The sequence below is a fragment of the Sciurus carolinensis genome, chromosome 1 (assembly GCF_902686445.1).
Source record: "Sciurus carolinensis chromosome 1, mSciCar1.2, whole genome shotgun sequence".
NCBI classification, from domain to species: domain Eukaryota; kingdom Metazoa; phylum Chordata; class Mammalia; order Rodentia; family Sciuridae; genus Sciurus; species Sciurus carolinensis.
Genome location: NC_062213.1, coordinates 98,577,599 through 98,590,880, shown reverse-complemented (window position 1 = coordinate 98,590,880; position 13,282 = coordinate 98,577,599). Strand labels below are relative to the sequence as shown.

The following is a 13,282-nucleotide window of genomic DNA, read 5'->3' as shown; positions in this document are numbered from 1 at the left end:
GATTTCCAGTCTTAAAAAGCATAAGTTTAGTTGATGTGGATAATAAATACAGTTTTATTATCCATTTCTATGCCTGAGTCTTTGTAGCCAGAATGAGACAATAGAAGATCATAACTGACCTTGGTTCAGACTGCTTTTATTATTAAAGTGTTTTGATTTCATTTCTAAGTGACTGATGTTTGAAAACATGTTCTTTCCTAGTCTCATGTTTGACCTAATGTTTCTGTAAACAGAGACTGTGTTACATGGAGTTCCATAGTCCTCTGTACATGTTTCTGTGACTTGGGTACAGACACCTACAGAAGTGACCATTTTTAATTGCAGAGGAATCAAATAACATAGCAGTTTGTATATAATATGGCAGTAAAATATATTTAGATTCCCTTAAAAATTTAATACTGGGGGTTGGGGTTGTAGCTCAGTGACAGAGTGCTTGCCTAGCATGTGTAGGGCACTGGGTTCAATTCTTGGCACTGCTTATAAATAAAAAAAATAAAGGTCCATTAACAAACTAAAAAAAAAAAATTTAATATTGGAAGCCAGGTATGGTGTAACATGCCTATAATCCCAGTGACTTGGGAGCTGGAGACAGGAGACTCGCAAGCTCAAGGCCAGCCTCAGCGATTTAGTTGAGGCCTTGAGCAACTTAGCAAGACCCTGTCTCAAATAAAAAGGGCTAGGGATGTGGCTCAGTGGTTAAGTGACCATGGATTCAATTCCTGCTACCAAAAATTAAAAAATAAACACAGTGGAGTTTTATTTGGTCATAAAAGATGAAAAAATTTAATATGACTGGGTGTGGTGGCTCACACCTATAATCTCAACCTCTTGGGAGGCTGAGGCAGGAGGATTTCAAGCTCAGTGCTACCTTTGGCAAATTAGCAAGACCCTGTCTCAAAAAATAAAAAGGGGAGTTGTAGCTCAGTGGTAGAGCACTTACCTAGTACATGTGAGGCACTGGGTTCAATCCTCAGCATCACATAAAAATAAATAAGTAAAGATATTATGTCCATCTGCAACTAAAATAAATAAATAAGAATTAAATTTAAAGAATAAAAAGGGCTAGGGTTGAAGCTGAAAGGTAGAACACCACTGGATTCAGTCCCTAGGCAGGAGGTTGTGGGGCGGTGGATTTAGTGAGTGAGAAGGAAAATTTTTTAAATTTCATGATGCCACCTGATATTTGTTTTATTTACCACTAGATTTACATCAACAAGTTGACAAAACTTACTACTTGAAAAATGCCCTTTTGTATGAAATGAGCAAATCACCGGTGTTTATTGGTTAATTTAGTATTTACTTGATTTGTGTGCATTTATGTACTAAGTTCGGTATTTAGGTGGTCTTGGGTTTTACTTCCCTTGAAGTTATGGTATCTTTATTTTTTTTTCTCTCTCTTAACTTGAAAAATACAAGTGTGTCTTAGTCACCCTTTTCCCTCTATCAAGTCATGTCCTACCTACCCTCTCTCAGCTCTCCTTCTTCCTTGGGACAGTGAAAAAGACTTGGGAGGACATTGAAGACATCTCCTGCCGAGACTTCATAGAGGAGTATATCACTGCTTACCCCAACCGACCCATGGTGCTGCTCAAGAGCGGCCAGCTTATCAAGACTGAGTGGGAAGGCACGTGGTGGAAATCCCGAGTTGAGGAAGTGGATGGCAGCCTAGTCAGGATCCTCTTCCTGGTACTGTTTTCCTAGAGTTGGAGGCAGTTTTCAGGGTGGGATTGGTTGATGGAGGCGGAATAGGCAATAAAGAGGACCTGGGGATGTAGAGAGATAGAGTACTTGTCTAGCATACTTAAGTCCTTGGGTTTAATCCTCAGAAACACACACAAGGGGAAAAAAAATATATATATATTGAGATTGATTTCATATCAATTCATAGTTTTCCTCTTTCTTATCTTCCTGTCGTTTCCAATCTTTGCTTTGTCCTTTTATTTTGTCCTATTTTTCCTTTACAGATAGAAATTAAAAATAAATTCCCCAAAGTTAATTCCCTGAATTTAATCATGACACTAATCTGTATGGTTTTGATTTTTTTTTTTTTTTTTTCCTCTAAGGGTATTCATACTATGTGTAGGTACAAAGAAGGCAGTCCTTTCCATTTTTCCAAGATTAGGGTTTTGGGGCAGTAATGGGATAAAGAACTCAAGGAATTCGAGGTTTTGATCTTTCAAAGCTCAATTTAACTTAGATCTTTTGTACCCATCCTCTTGTCCTCTTTTCCCTTGTCACCTATTTCCTAGGATTAATCTGTGTTATCTCAGCCCTTTTTATCCTAAGGCTTTATGATCTTTGTCACATTTTTTATACTCTATGTAGACATCTGTCTCTTGTGTAAATTTTTTTTGCGGGGTGAGGGAGATGGGGCCTTGCTATAGCCCAGGCTTAACTTGAACTCCTGGGTTCAAGCAGTTCTCCTACCTCAGCCTCCCAAATAACTGGGACTCCAGGTGCTCATGTCACTGTGCTAGTGTTCTATAATTCCTTAAACACAGAGTATTTGTTTTTCTTTATATTCCTGCTACCTATCATGGGGCCTGGTACATAAATTTATTGAATGAATAAGGAGTTCAAGGCTCATCAGTGAGATTTCTCAGGGGTGGCACATGGTTTTTATTCTCCAAAAATGACAGGAAAGATTTCAACCTCTAGCCCATTTTACCCTGTCCTCCTTCCCTCCTGTCCCTAGGATGACAAAAGATGTGAGTGGATCTATCGAGGCTCTACACGACTGGAGCCCATGTTCAGCATGAAGACATCTTCAGCCTCTGCACTGGAGAAAAAGCAAGGGGGACAGCTCAGGACACGTCCAAATATGGGTATGTTCTAAAGATATGTGGGGAAAGGAAGAAAGAGGGCAGCTTATATACATTAGGTATTCTTTGTTTACCAGGATGACATTACTGACTCATTGGAAACAGGATGTGTACCCTGAGTTCTTTGCAGTAGTGGTAATGAATTTGTGGTGCTGTCTGAATTGCTATGGCCTCTTTTTTTGTTCTAAATAGCCACATAAAAATGTGGAACAACTGGCTTAGGTTAGGTAGTGGTGATAGTTACCTCCATTGTCCATGTGAGAATTGTCTGGTTTCTGTGTTATAAAAAAAAATTAAAGCCCAGACTGGTTTTTATTTTCAGTTTTCATGTTCCTTTCATACTTTCTGATTGATTATTTTTCCAACATTAGTTGATTGAAGAATGCATTTTTCAAATTCAAGAAGCTTAACATAATAAATGGGGTGAATTGTCTGAGGCAGGAAGAAAGCCATGCAGATTTTAGATTCCCCCCTCATAAATAAATAATAATTGGAACTGATGATCTTAGCATTTTACTCAGAATCTTTCTTTTTTAGTACCAGGAACACTTAACCACTGAGTCACATCCCCAGCCGATTATTATTACTATTTTTTCCCCCCAAAAAAGTCTCACTAAATTTGCCTAGTTCCTGAGACTGGTCTCAAAATTGTGAGCCTCCTTTCTTAGCCTCCCAAGTTGCTGGGATTACAGGTGTGCACTCAGGGCTCCAAACCTTTCCATTACTACTTTTTTGTACTGTGTGAGTTGAGGATCAGGCATGTGAATGAATGCAGCTGACACAGCTATCATCTCAGTGATCGTTTTCCTTTTTCCTGTAGGTGCTGTGAGGAGCAAAGGCCCTGTTGTCCAGTACACACAGGATCTGACCAGTACTGGAACCCAGTTCAAACCAGTGGAGCCCCCACAGCCTACAGCTCCTACAGCTCCACCTGCCCCCTCTGTCCCACCTGCTTCACCTCTGTCCTCCCAGGCAGGTGACAATGAGTGAGTGCTATTTGTTCTTTTTTCTTAATTTTCTTTCTCTTATATTCTGCATCCCTTACTATACAGTCTTCTCTCAAATCTCCTAGAAGCTTGGAAAGCCAGCTTGCTCAGTCACGGAAGCAGGTAGCCAAAAAGAGCACATCCTTCCGACCAGGATCTGTGGGTTCTGGTCATTCCTCTCCTACGTCTCCTGCACTCAGTGAAAATGCCCCTGGTGGGAAACCTGGGATCAGTCAGACTTACAGGTGAGAAAATCTTGACTTTTTTGGGGCATGTTGGCAACATGAACTGAGTGTTTACTGTGTAGGAAAAATACCTTGGCTCTAGGGGGCTAGAGTTTAAAGTTATGATGGTGAGGAGCTTGAATTTAAAAAGGAAGCTAACCTTCAATGTTTCTGAGACACAGAAAACAAGAATAATTAAATTAGAAACTGGATGTTTAGAAATACAGTATCACCAGAAAGTCATTTTGTCAGAAATTTTCATTGAATTCAGTGTCATTATTACTAAAACAGAAAGGAGACACCACCTCTTTCCGAGTTCTAGGAGTTCATAAAGATATTTATGTGCACACAGCAAACAAGGCATTAGTAGCAGACTGGACTCTTAATTAATTTCATAATTCCCAGGCAAATACATTTTAGAAATAGGTCTGCTATTGAAATAGTGATGTTATCAGTTAGTGAGTAGTAACTAGAGATTGTCATTGCCAGTTTTGGTACAGCAAGGGAAGATCTGACTTTCTTATGTCATCTTTAGCTTCTGGTACACAGCTATTTGAATAATGAGAGAAATGGCTTAGCTAGCTGAAGGAGTAATTATACAACAGAGAGGTCCTTTTGTTGTCTGATTTGATATCTTGCATCTCATTTGCAGATCGCCATTAGGCTCAACAACCTCTGCCCCAGCACCTCCAGCCCCTCCAGCCCCTCCAGCCCCTCCAGCCCCTCCAGGTCCTCCAGGTCCTCCAGGTCCTCCGGCCCCTCCAGCCCCTCCAGCTCTTCCAGCTCCTCCAGCCCCTCCAGCCCCTCCAGCCTTCCATGGTATGCTGGAGCGGGCCCCAGCAGAGCCTTCCTACCGTGCCCCCATGGAAAAGCTTTTCTACTTACCTCATGTCTGCAGCTATACTTGTCTGTCTCGGATCAGACCTATGAGGAATGAGCAGTACCGGGGGAAGAACCCTCTGTTAGTCCCACTGCTGTATGACTTCCGGAGGATGACAGCCCGTCGTCGAGTTAATCGCAAGATGGGTTTTCATGTTATTTATAAGACACCTTGTGGCCTCTGCCTTCGGACAATGCAGGAGATTGAACGCTACCTTTTTGAGACTGGATGTGACTTCCTTTTCCTGGAGATGTTCTGTTTGGATCCGTATGTTCTTGTGGACCGGAAGTTTCAGCCCTATAAGCCTTTTTACTATATTTTGGACATCACTTATGGAAAGGAAGATGTTCCCCTCTCTTGTGTCAATGAAATTGACACAACTCCCCCACCCCAGGTGGCCTATAGCAAGGAACGTATCCCAGGCAAGGGTGTTTTCATTAACACAGGCCCTGAATTTCTGGTTGGCTGTGACTGTAAGGATGGGTGTCGTGACAAGTAAGTTGGGGGGTAAAGGGGACATCACGGTCCCTGCTTCCAACTTTATTATGGTTTCCTCTCTTTTCCACCTCTTCCCTTGCTTTATGTCTGTACTGCTTACTCTGTCTCCCTTTACCTCTTCTGTCAGTTGGAACTCCTGCCATGAGGTCCCTGAAAGTTGAGGTAGGGAGGCCAGAATCTGATGTGACCTCACTGAGTAACTCTGAGTATATATGTCTTATGTTTCTTTGACTCATCCTTCCCCCTTTTATTCTGCTTTCTTCCATCACTCTTTCAGTAATCTCTGTTTTGTTCTTTCATCTTTTCTCAATCTTACTCATGTTCTCTCTTTCTTTTTCATTTACATGCATGAAAGAAGAAAAAAGAAATCTCACTGCTTTGTCCTTATACTTTGGTTAGCACTTCTTGCCTCTGAAGGAAGTCTTACAGCTCTAGCTGTTGTACCTTTTTGTTTTATACAGGTCCAAGTGTGCCTGCCATCAGCTGACTATCCAGGCTACAGCCTGCACCCCCGGGGGCCAAATCAACCCTAACTCTGGCTACCAGTACAAGAGACTAGAAGAGTGTCTGCCCACAGGGTAAGTACTCAGGATGGCGAGGCACCTCAAAGGGAAGCATACTCATCAGAATTCAAAAACTTGGAATGAAAAAAAGCATTTTGTTAACTAAATCATGTTTCCTAAATTCCCAGCACATGTTTCTTGATGTTTTCTTGAAATGAAGACATGTGATTGAATAGCTAGATTTGTTGGTTCATGCTTCTTCTTTATTTTTTATTTATTTATTTATTTTTTTTGTGGTGCTGGGGACCAACTGAGCTGTATCCCCAGCCCTGGCTCATGCTTCTAATCCCAGCAACTTGGGAAGGCAGAGGCAGGAGGATTGCAGATTCAAAGCCAACCTCAACAACTTAGCAAGGCTGTAAGCAACCTAGTGAGACCCTGTCTCAAAATATAAAATAAAAAGGTCTGGGGATGTGGCCCTGTGGTTGAGCACTCTTGAGTTCAATCCCTGGCACCAAAAAAACAAAATAAAACAAAAAAAGATTGAATAGTATCTAATAATTTTCTGTTGCAGAAAAGATGACCTTTCATAGCTGTACAAATGTTCTATTGTTATTTACTCTAGCAAATGTGTTTGGAGGAGAAATAGGCAGGGACCTGATTACTTAAGGCTTTGCAACCTAGAATGAAAAGTTAGAATCAAATTCATGGTGTGATAGGACGCTGTTAGAGAATTTGAAGCAGGTAAGTGATATAATCTGTCCTTTAAGATGATTCTGTCTTCTTTGTGGAGCAAAGATCTTAGGGCCACTAAAGTCAAACAGTATTAATGAGAAAATAATTATAAGTGTGTAGGCAAGAGAGAGGCAGTAGTGAGTGGGACCTGTACTAAAATGGAGGTGGCAGTTAGAAAAGGATAGGATTGGTGTTGTAGCTCAGTTGTAGAGTGTGCAGTTAGCATGTACGAGGCCCTGGATTCAGTCCCCAGCACCAAGAAAAAAAGAGGATACATTTGGGATATATCAGGAGGTAGAGCTACAGAACTTGAAAGACTAATTATGGAGTGGGAAGAAAGGAATAGAATCAAGAACAATTCTTAAGTTTTGGGCTTAGCAGCTGACAATGTGGTGCTTTTTACTGAGACGGAAGATAAGAGGAGTTGCAGATTTGAGTGAAGTTTGCTTTCGTTTTGGCCATATTTAGTTTGAGATACCTTTTGGGCAATCCAAGTGCAAATATCAAGAAGGCAGTGATATTTCTGAAGCAGAGTGTAAAGTTAGACATATAAAGATCAGAGTTATCTGCAGTGAAGTACTATTTCAAAGTTTGAATTAAGTTCACCTACAGAGAATATTGGTAGTAGAAAAGGGGCTCAGGAGTAAGCCTCAAAATTTTAGAAGTTAAGCAGAGAATGTAGAGCCAAAATGTGAGACTGAGAGGGATAAGTCAAAGAAAGTGGAAGACAAGGAAATAATGGAATATAGAGTGGTACATATGAACCTGAGTTAATAAATCTAATATTTAACTAGGCATGGTGGTGCACGCCTGTAATCCCAGCAATTTGGGAGGCTAAGACAGGAGGATCGAAAGTTTGAGGCCAGTCTCAGCAACTTGGCAAAACCCTATACAACTAAGTGAAACCCTGTCTCAAAATAAAAAGGATTGGGTATGTAGCTCAGAGGTTAAGCTTTAGTCCCCAGTACAAAACAAAAAACGTAATGCTTAAAGGACATAATTAATAGAAAAGGAAGGAAGAAAAACATTAAAGAAATAATTCAAAATTTCCTGTAACTGAAGGGTCTGTTTCCAGATTGAATGAGCTAGGGGTGTGGCTCTACCACCTGCCTAGCATGTACACGAGCCTAGGTTCAATCCCCAGCTCAGCTCTTCAAAAAAAAAGATGGGGTGGTATGCTCAGGTCCCAGCATAGTAAATGTAAATAGATCCCCCACTGAAAGACACAATCATAAAATGTCAGAACACAAGAGGAGGGGCTAGGGATATAGCTCAGTTGGTAGAGTGCTTGCCTTGCTTGCACAAGGCCCTGTCTGGGTTCAATCCCCAGCACCGCAAAAAACAAAAAAAGAACACAAGAGGACAAAGAGAATATCGTAAAGTATACTGGAAACTTGGTGGCAATTGCACAATCTATTCAGAATTTCGAGGGGAAATCATTTTGTTTACCAAAATGAGGGGGAAAGCCAAGAAAGAAAGGCATATGTCCAGGAGACAGAGAATTCAGTCTAAAGGAGGAGTGGAGGGAATGCCAAATGATAGTGAATTGACAGGGTTTTCCAGACCAGTGCTGTGTACCCGTTGGCATTGGACATTCTGACATACAGTATTATGCATGATATTGCTATAAACATCTTTATAAATCACTTTTCCCCCTTTTGAATTGTTTCCTTGGATTGTGTATCAAAGAGCATATAGTTCCATAAATCCACTCACTTACATTATTACCTTATTTTTAATATTTATCCATGATATGTTTTGTGGATTTCTAGTATTCTAATAATAATCATGATTTTTTTTTTCTAACCTATTTCTAGGGTTTATGAATGTAACAAACGCTGTAAATGTGATCCACACATGTGCACAAACCGATTGGTACAGCATGGACTACAGGTTCGGCTACAACTATTCAAGACACAGAACAAGGGCTGGGGTATCCGCTGCTTGGATGACATTGCCAAAGGCTCTTTTGTTTGTATTTATGCAGGTTAGTGATAAAATACAAGGGTTGCTTCCTAAAGTTGGAACATGATCAGGAATTGAATCAGAGACAAGTTAAATACAGAATAATGTGCTTAGGGTTAAGGGTGTAACTCAGTACTAGGGTGTGTACTTAGCATGCATGAGACCCTGAGTTCAATCCCCAGTACCACATTTTTTAAAAAAAGAATATAGTTCTTGACATTTGAATTAGAAATAAGAGGATGCAGGGATTTCTTCTGTAAAGAACATGGTAAGTGCTGGGTGCAGTGGTGTACACCTGTAATCCCAGCTACTCAGGAAGCTGAGGTAGGAAGATGGCAACTTAGCAAGATGTAGTTGGGATATAGCTCAGTGATAGAGTGCTTACTTAGCTTGTGGGTTTAATCCATAGTACCACAAAAAACGAAAATAAAAGAAAAAACATGATGAGTGTTGTGCCTGTCTAGATGGAGCAAAGAAGTATAGATGTGTTCATAAAGGCAAGAGTCAAAGGGGATGATGTTTTGGACACTGATATTTCAGACAAACTACATGATTCTAGAGTCCATTGTTATCATTTTTCTTCCATGTTTATCCAGAGATCTTTTTGCATAGCTGAGAACACACTTCCCATAAACAAGGTTAAGAGAAAGAAAGTAGCCGGATGTGGTGGCACATGCCTATAATCCCAGCTACTTGGGAGGCCGAGGCTGGAAGATTGCCAGCCTGGGCAACCTGGACTGCTTAAAAATTTTAAAAAAAGGGTTACAATGTACTTCAGTTGTATAGAACCCCTGGATTCAATCCCCAGTCCTGCAAAAACAAAATATCTATAGTAAACTTACCCATACACTCATAGTTGAAACACAGGTGGTATTAAAGACTTGAGTCTATAACAGAGATTTAGACTTGATGCTAGTGAACAGTGTATTGATGGAATGACCTTATTCTTAAAGGCCCCCATGACTCCAGAAAACCTTTATTCTCTTTATTCTCAGGCAAAATCCTGACAGATGACTTTGCTGACAAGGAAGGTCTAGAAATGGGTGATGAGTATTTTGCAAATTTGGACCATATAGAGAGTGTGGAGAACTTCAAGGAAGGATATGAGAGTGATGTCCCCTGTTCCTCTGACAGCAGTGGTGTAGATTTGAAGGACCAAGAAGATGGCAACAGTGGTACAGAGGATCCTGAAGAGTCCAATGATGATAGCTCAGATGATAACTTCTGTAAGGATGAGGACTTCAGCACCAGCTCAGTTTGGCGCAGCTATGCTACCCGGAGGCAGACCCGGGGCCAGAAGGAGAATGGATTGTCTGAGACAGCTTCCAAGGATTCTCGTCCCCCAGACCTTGGGCCCCCACATCTTCCTATCCCTTCCTCAATTCCTGTAGGGGGCTGTAATCCACCTTCCTCCGAAGAGACACCCAAGAACAAAGTGGCCTCATGGTTGAGCTGCAATAGTGTCAGCGAAGGTGGTTTTGCTGACTCTGATAGCCGTTCATCCTTCAAGACTAGTGAAGGTGGGGAGGGCAAGGCTGGGGGAAATCGAGGGGAGGCTGAGAAGGCCTCTACTTCAGGAATGGTCATCAAGGATGAAGGAGATGTCAAACAGGCTAAGAAAGAGGTAAGCAATGGCCCAAGATCAGAGCAGGGGCTTTTAACTGTGGTGTAGTAACCAACTCAGTGCATTGTCACCACTAGCCATTACATGTAGATTATTTACATGACAGATATTTCTTGGGGCCACCTTATTATCTTCCTCAACTCAGTAGTACATCATAACATTTAAATAAAGACCAAATTATTTTAAAGTCACTTGGTAGGGGAGGCAGATTATCTGATTCATTTTCAAGTGAAGGATTTGTAAGTGATTTTTTTTTTTTTTTTTTTTTTTTTTTTTAAATGGTGTTGCTAGTTGTCCACATCATTGCTTGCTTCTATTGAGGTAGAGAAACAAGCTGGGCGTGGTGGCACACACCTTAATCTGAGCTACTCAAGAGACTGAAGCAGGAGGATTGCAAGCTTAAGGCCAGCTTGGGGAATTTAACAAGACCCTGTCTCAAAATAAAATTTAAATAAAGGGCTAGGGATGTAGCCCAGTCCTGGAGCACTTGCCTAGCATGTGCAAAACCCTGGATTCATCCTCAGTACCACAAAAACAAACAAAAATTGATTTTAAAGCTGGGTGAGGTAGCAGGAATGCGGTTGTGGTAAGAGAACTACTTGGACCCAGGAGTTAAGAGATCAGGCTGGACAAAAAAGTAAAACCCCATTGCAAAAGAAAATAATTTTCAGATGTATTTTTGATAATGTTGACACTGCACATTATAAGTGGAGGCCCCTGCCAGGGGAGTTTAGTGATGAGAATAAAAATTGTTGCTATCAAGCCAGGATGATTTTCCCATACCATCCCACTTTAGATAGTATATATACACCCTTAGCTAATGGTATTTGGAAGTTATTTGAAATAGTTAAATTAATGGATTTGTTACCTTGGGCCATGAAAGCATTTAACTCTGCATTTGCTCTTTTTTCTAGGACTCTGATGACCGAAACAAGATGTCAGTGTAAGTGCCTTTGTGTGTGTGTGTGTGTGTGGTACTGGGAATTGAACCCAGGTGTGGTCTACCACAGAACTACATCCCCAGCCATTTTATTATTTATTTTTTTGAGACAGGGTCTAAATTATCAAGACTAACCTCAAAAACTTCTGATTTTCCTGCCTCAGCCTTCCCCAGTAGCTGAGATTATAGGTGTGCACCATCCTGCTGTTTTCCAAATCTACCTTCTCTTGTACATACTCTAAAGAAAACAGCCTGTAGCCTCACCCCTTCTCAATCTCTTCCTGTCCCCCATTAGAGTTACTGAAAGCACTCGAAATTATGGTTACAATCCTTCTCCTGTGAAGCCTGAAGGACTTCGACGCCCACCTAGTAAGACTAGTATGCATCAGAGCCGGCGACTCATGGCCTCAGCCCAGTCCAACCCTGATGTAAGTGACCTTCTCAAACTGTATCTTAACCGGTCTATTATTCAGAGCCAAGTAAAGGAACATGGAACAGTCTCACCTCATCAAATCTTTCACTATAATTATTGTCTATCTTCTTGCTTCTTTGACCTTGACTTCCTGTCTTGTTCTCTTTGATTCAACATCTTACCTTAGTCTTGCTACAGTCTCAGCCTCTTTTGTCATACCATAAGTAAAAGCAAGAATTTGAAGGGGCCTTTCCATTTACTCATCTTCCTCCTTCTCACCCTTCTGCTTCCCCAGGATATCCTGACACTGTCCAGCAGCACAGAAAGTGAGGGGGAAAGTGGAACCAGCAGAAAGCCCACTCCTGGTCAGACGTCAGCCGCAGCAGTTGACAGTGATGATATCCAGACCATCTCCTCTGGCTCTGAAGGGGATGACTTTGAGGACAAGAAGAACATGTCTGGTAGTCTAGAAAATTTGGGGGAGTGGTAGGAAGAAACAGTAGAAAGTAGAGCTTTTTCTTTTTTTTTTTTTTTTTAAAGGAAGCTAAAGTAGGGGAGTCAGGAAGACAGATCCTAAAAGTTGAAGAATTTTTGGGAGGGCTCACTTTCTCTAAGCTAAACTTATTAACATATTTAACATGTCCCCTTCCTCTCTTCAGTTCCCTACTTTTTCCCTTAGCTTCTTTGCCCAGCAGGTCTAATCCTGCTTGAATAAAATGGCCACTTAAGTCTTTGCCTGAGACCTAGCTTATTGGTATTCTTAAGCTGCTACATGTGGGTTAAGAATGCGAATAGGTGGGCTAGAGATGTAGCTCAGTGGTAGAGTACTTGCCTAGCAGTGATAGGCTTGGGGTTCCATCTCTAGCACTGCAAAAAAAATGGTGGGGAGAGTGAGTAAGAACATGCAGTCGTGAATTGGAATGGGTCCTGACCCCATTCTCCTTCCTCTCCAGGTCCAACAAAGCGCCAGGTGGCAGTGAAATCAACCCGGGGCTTTGCTCTTAAATCAACCCATGGGATTGCCATTAAATCAACCAACATGGCCTCTGTGGACAAGGGGGAAAGTGCACCTGTTCGGAAGAACACACGCCAGTTCTATGATGGTGAAGAGTCTTGCTACATCATTGATGCCAAGCTTGAAGGCAACCTGGGCCGCTACCTCAATGTAAGATCCCTTTCCCCTGCCTCTAGATGTTTCAGTTATCCTGTGGTTGGTCCCCAAATTTCTGGTTCTTTTAACATACTGCATGAACTTTTACATAGTTGATATACATTAGTTGATTTCAAAGGATCTTAAAGAGGTAACTTTCTTTCGAAAAATGCCTGCTATAATGGGGTCAGTCAGATACCATCATTTTCTTCCAACTCTCACTTTTATTGCTTTGGTTCTGATTCAGTGCTGTCCTTAAACTTACAGCACAGTTGCAGCCCCAACCTGTTTGTTCAGAATGTCTTCGTGGATACCCATGATCTTCGCTTCCCTTGGGTGGCCTTCTTTGCCAGCAAGTAAGAGGGAATTAGGAGAGGGGATGACTGGGGAGGGGCAAAAAACAGTAAAATTCTATTTCCCAAACCTCAGTGTTTTTCGTCATGGGGGAGCCCTGCCTGTGACACTGTATCTTCCAGAATTTTCTGTCTTTTAAGGAACAAAGAGCTGAATCCTGTTCACAGCTGTGCCCCTGCGGCACAGAAC

At 41.5% G+C, this 13,282-nt stretch overlaps 1 protein-coding gene across 6 annotated transcripts in view; it reads left to right on the top strand.

Annotated features, from left to right (window-relative positions):
- The window catches only part of Setdb1 (SET domain bifurcated histone lysine methyltransferase 1), a 30,232-nt gene that overhangs the window by 15,833 nt on the left and 1,117 nt on the right, over positions 1 to 13,282 (top strand). For 4 of the 6 annotated variants that reach the window (XM_047518035.1, XM_047518045.1, XM_047518031.1 and 1 more), the window contains 13 exons: positions 1,496 to 1,686; positions 2,696 to 2,825; positions 3,643 to 3,808; positions 3,895 to 4,053; positions 4,685 to 5,407; positions 5,872 to 5,988; positions 8,466 to 8,635; positions 9,609 to 10,237; positions 11,152 to 11,180; positions 11,473 to 11,605; positions 11,885 to 12,050; positions 12,543 to 12,754; positions 13,007 to 13,095. In XM_047518035.1, the coding sequence (XP_047373991.1) occupies positions 1,496 to 1,686; positions 2,696 to 2,825; positions 3,643 to 3,808; positions 3,895 to 4,053; positions 4,685 to 5,407; positions 5,872 to 5,988; positions 8,466 to 8,635; positions 9,609 to 10,237; positions 11,152 to 11,180; positions 11,473 to 11,605; positions 11,885 to 12,050; positions 12,543 to 12,754; positions 13,007 to 13,095 (2,914 nt within the window). The remainder of the gene's footprint in view (positions 1 to 1,495; positions 1,687 to 2,695; positions 2,826 to 3,642; positions 3,809 to 3,894; positions 4,054 to 4,684; positions 5,408 to 5,871; positions 5,989 to 8,465; positions 8,636 to 9,608; positions 10,238 to 11,151; positions 11,181 to 11,472; positions 11,606 to 11,884; positions 12,051 to 12,542; positions 12,755 to 13,006; positions 13,096 to 13,282) is intronic. The other 2 variants (XM_047518050.1, XM_047518040.1) reach the window with 1 other exon arrangement.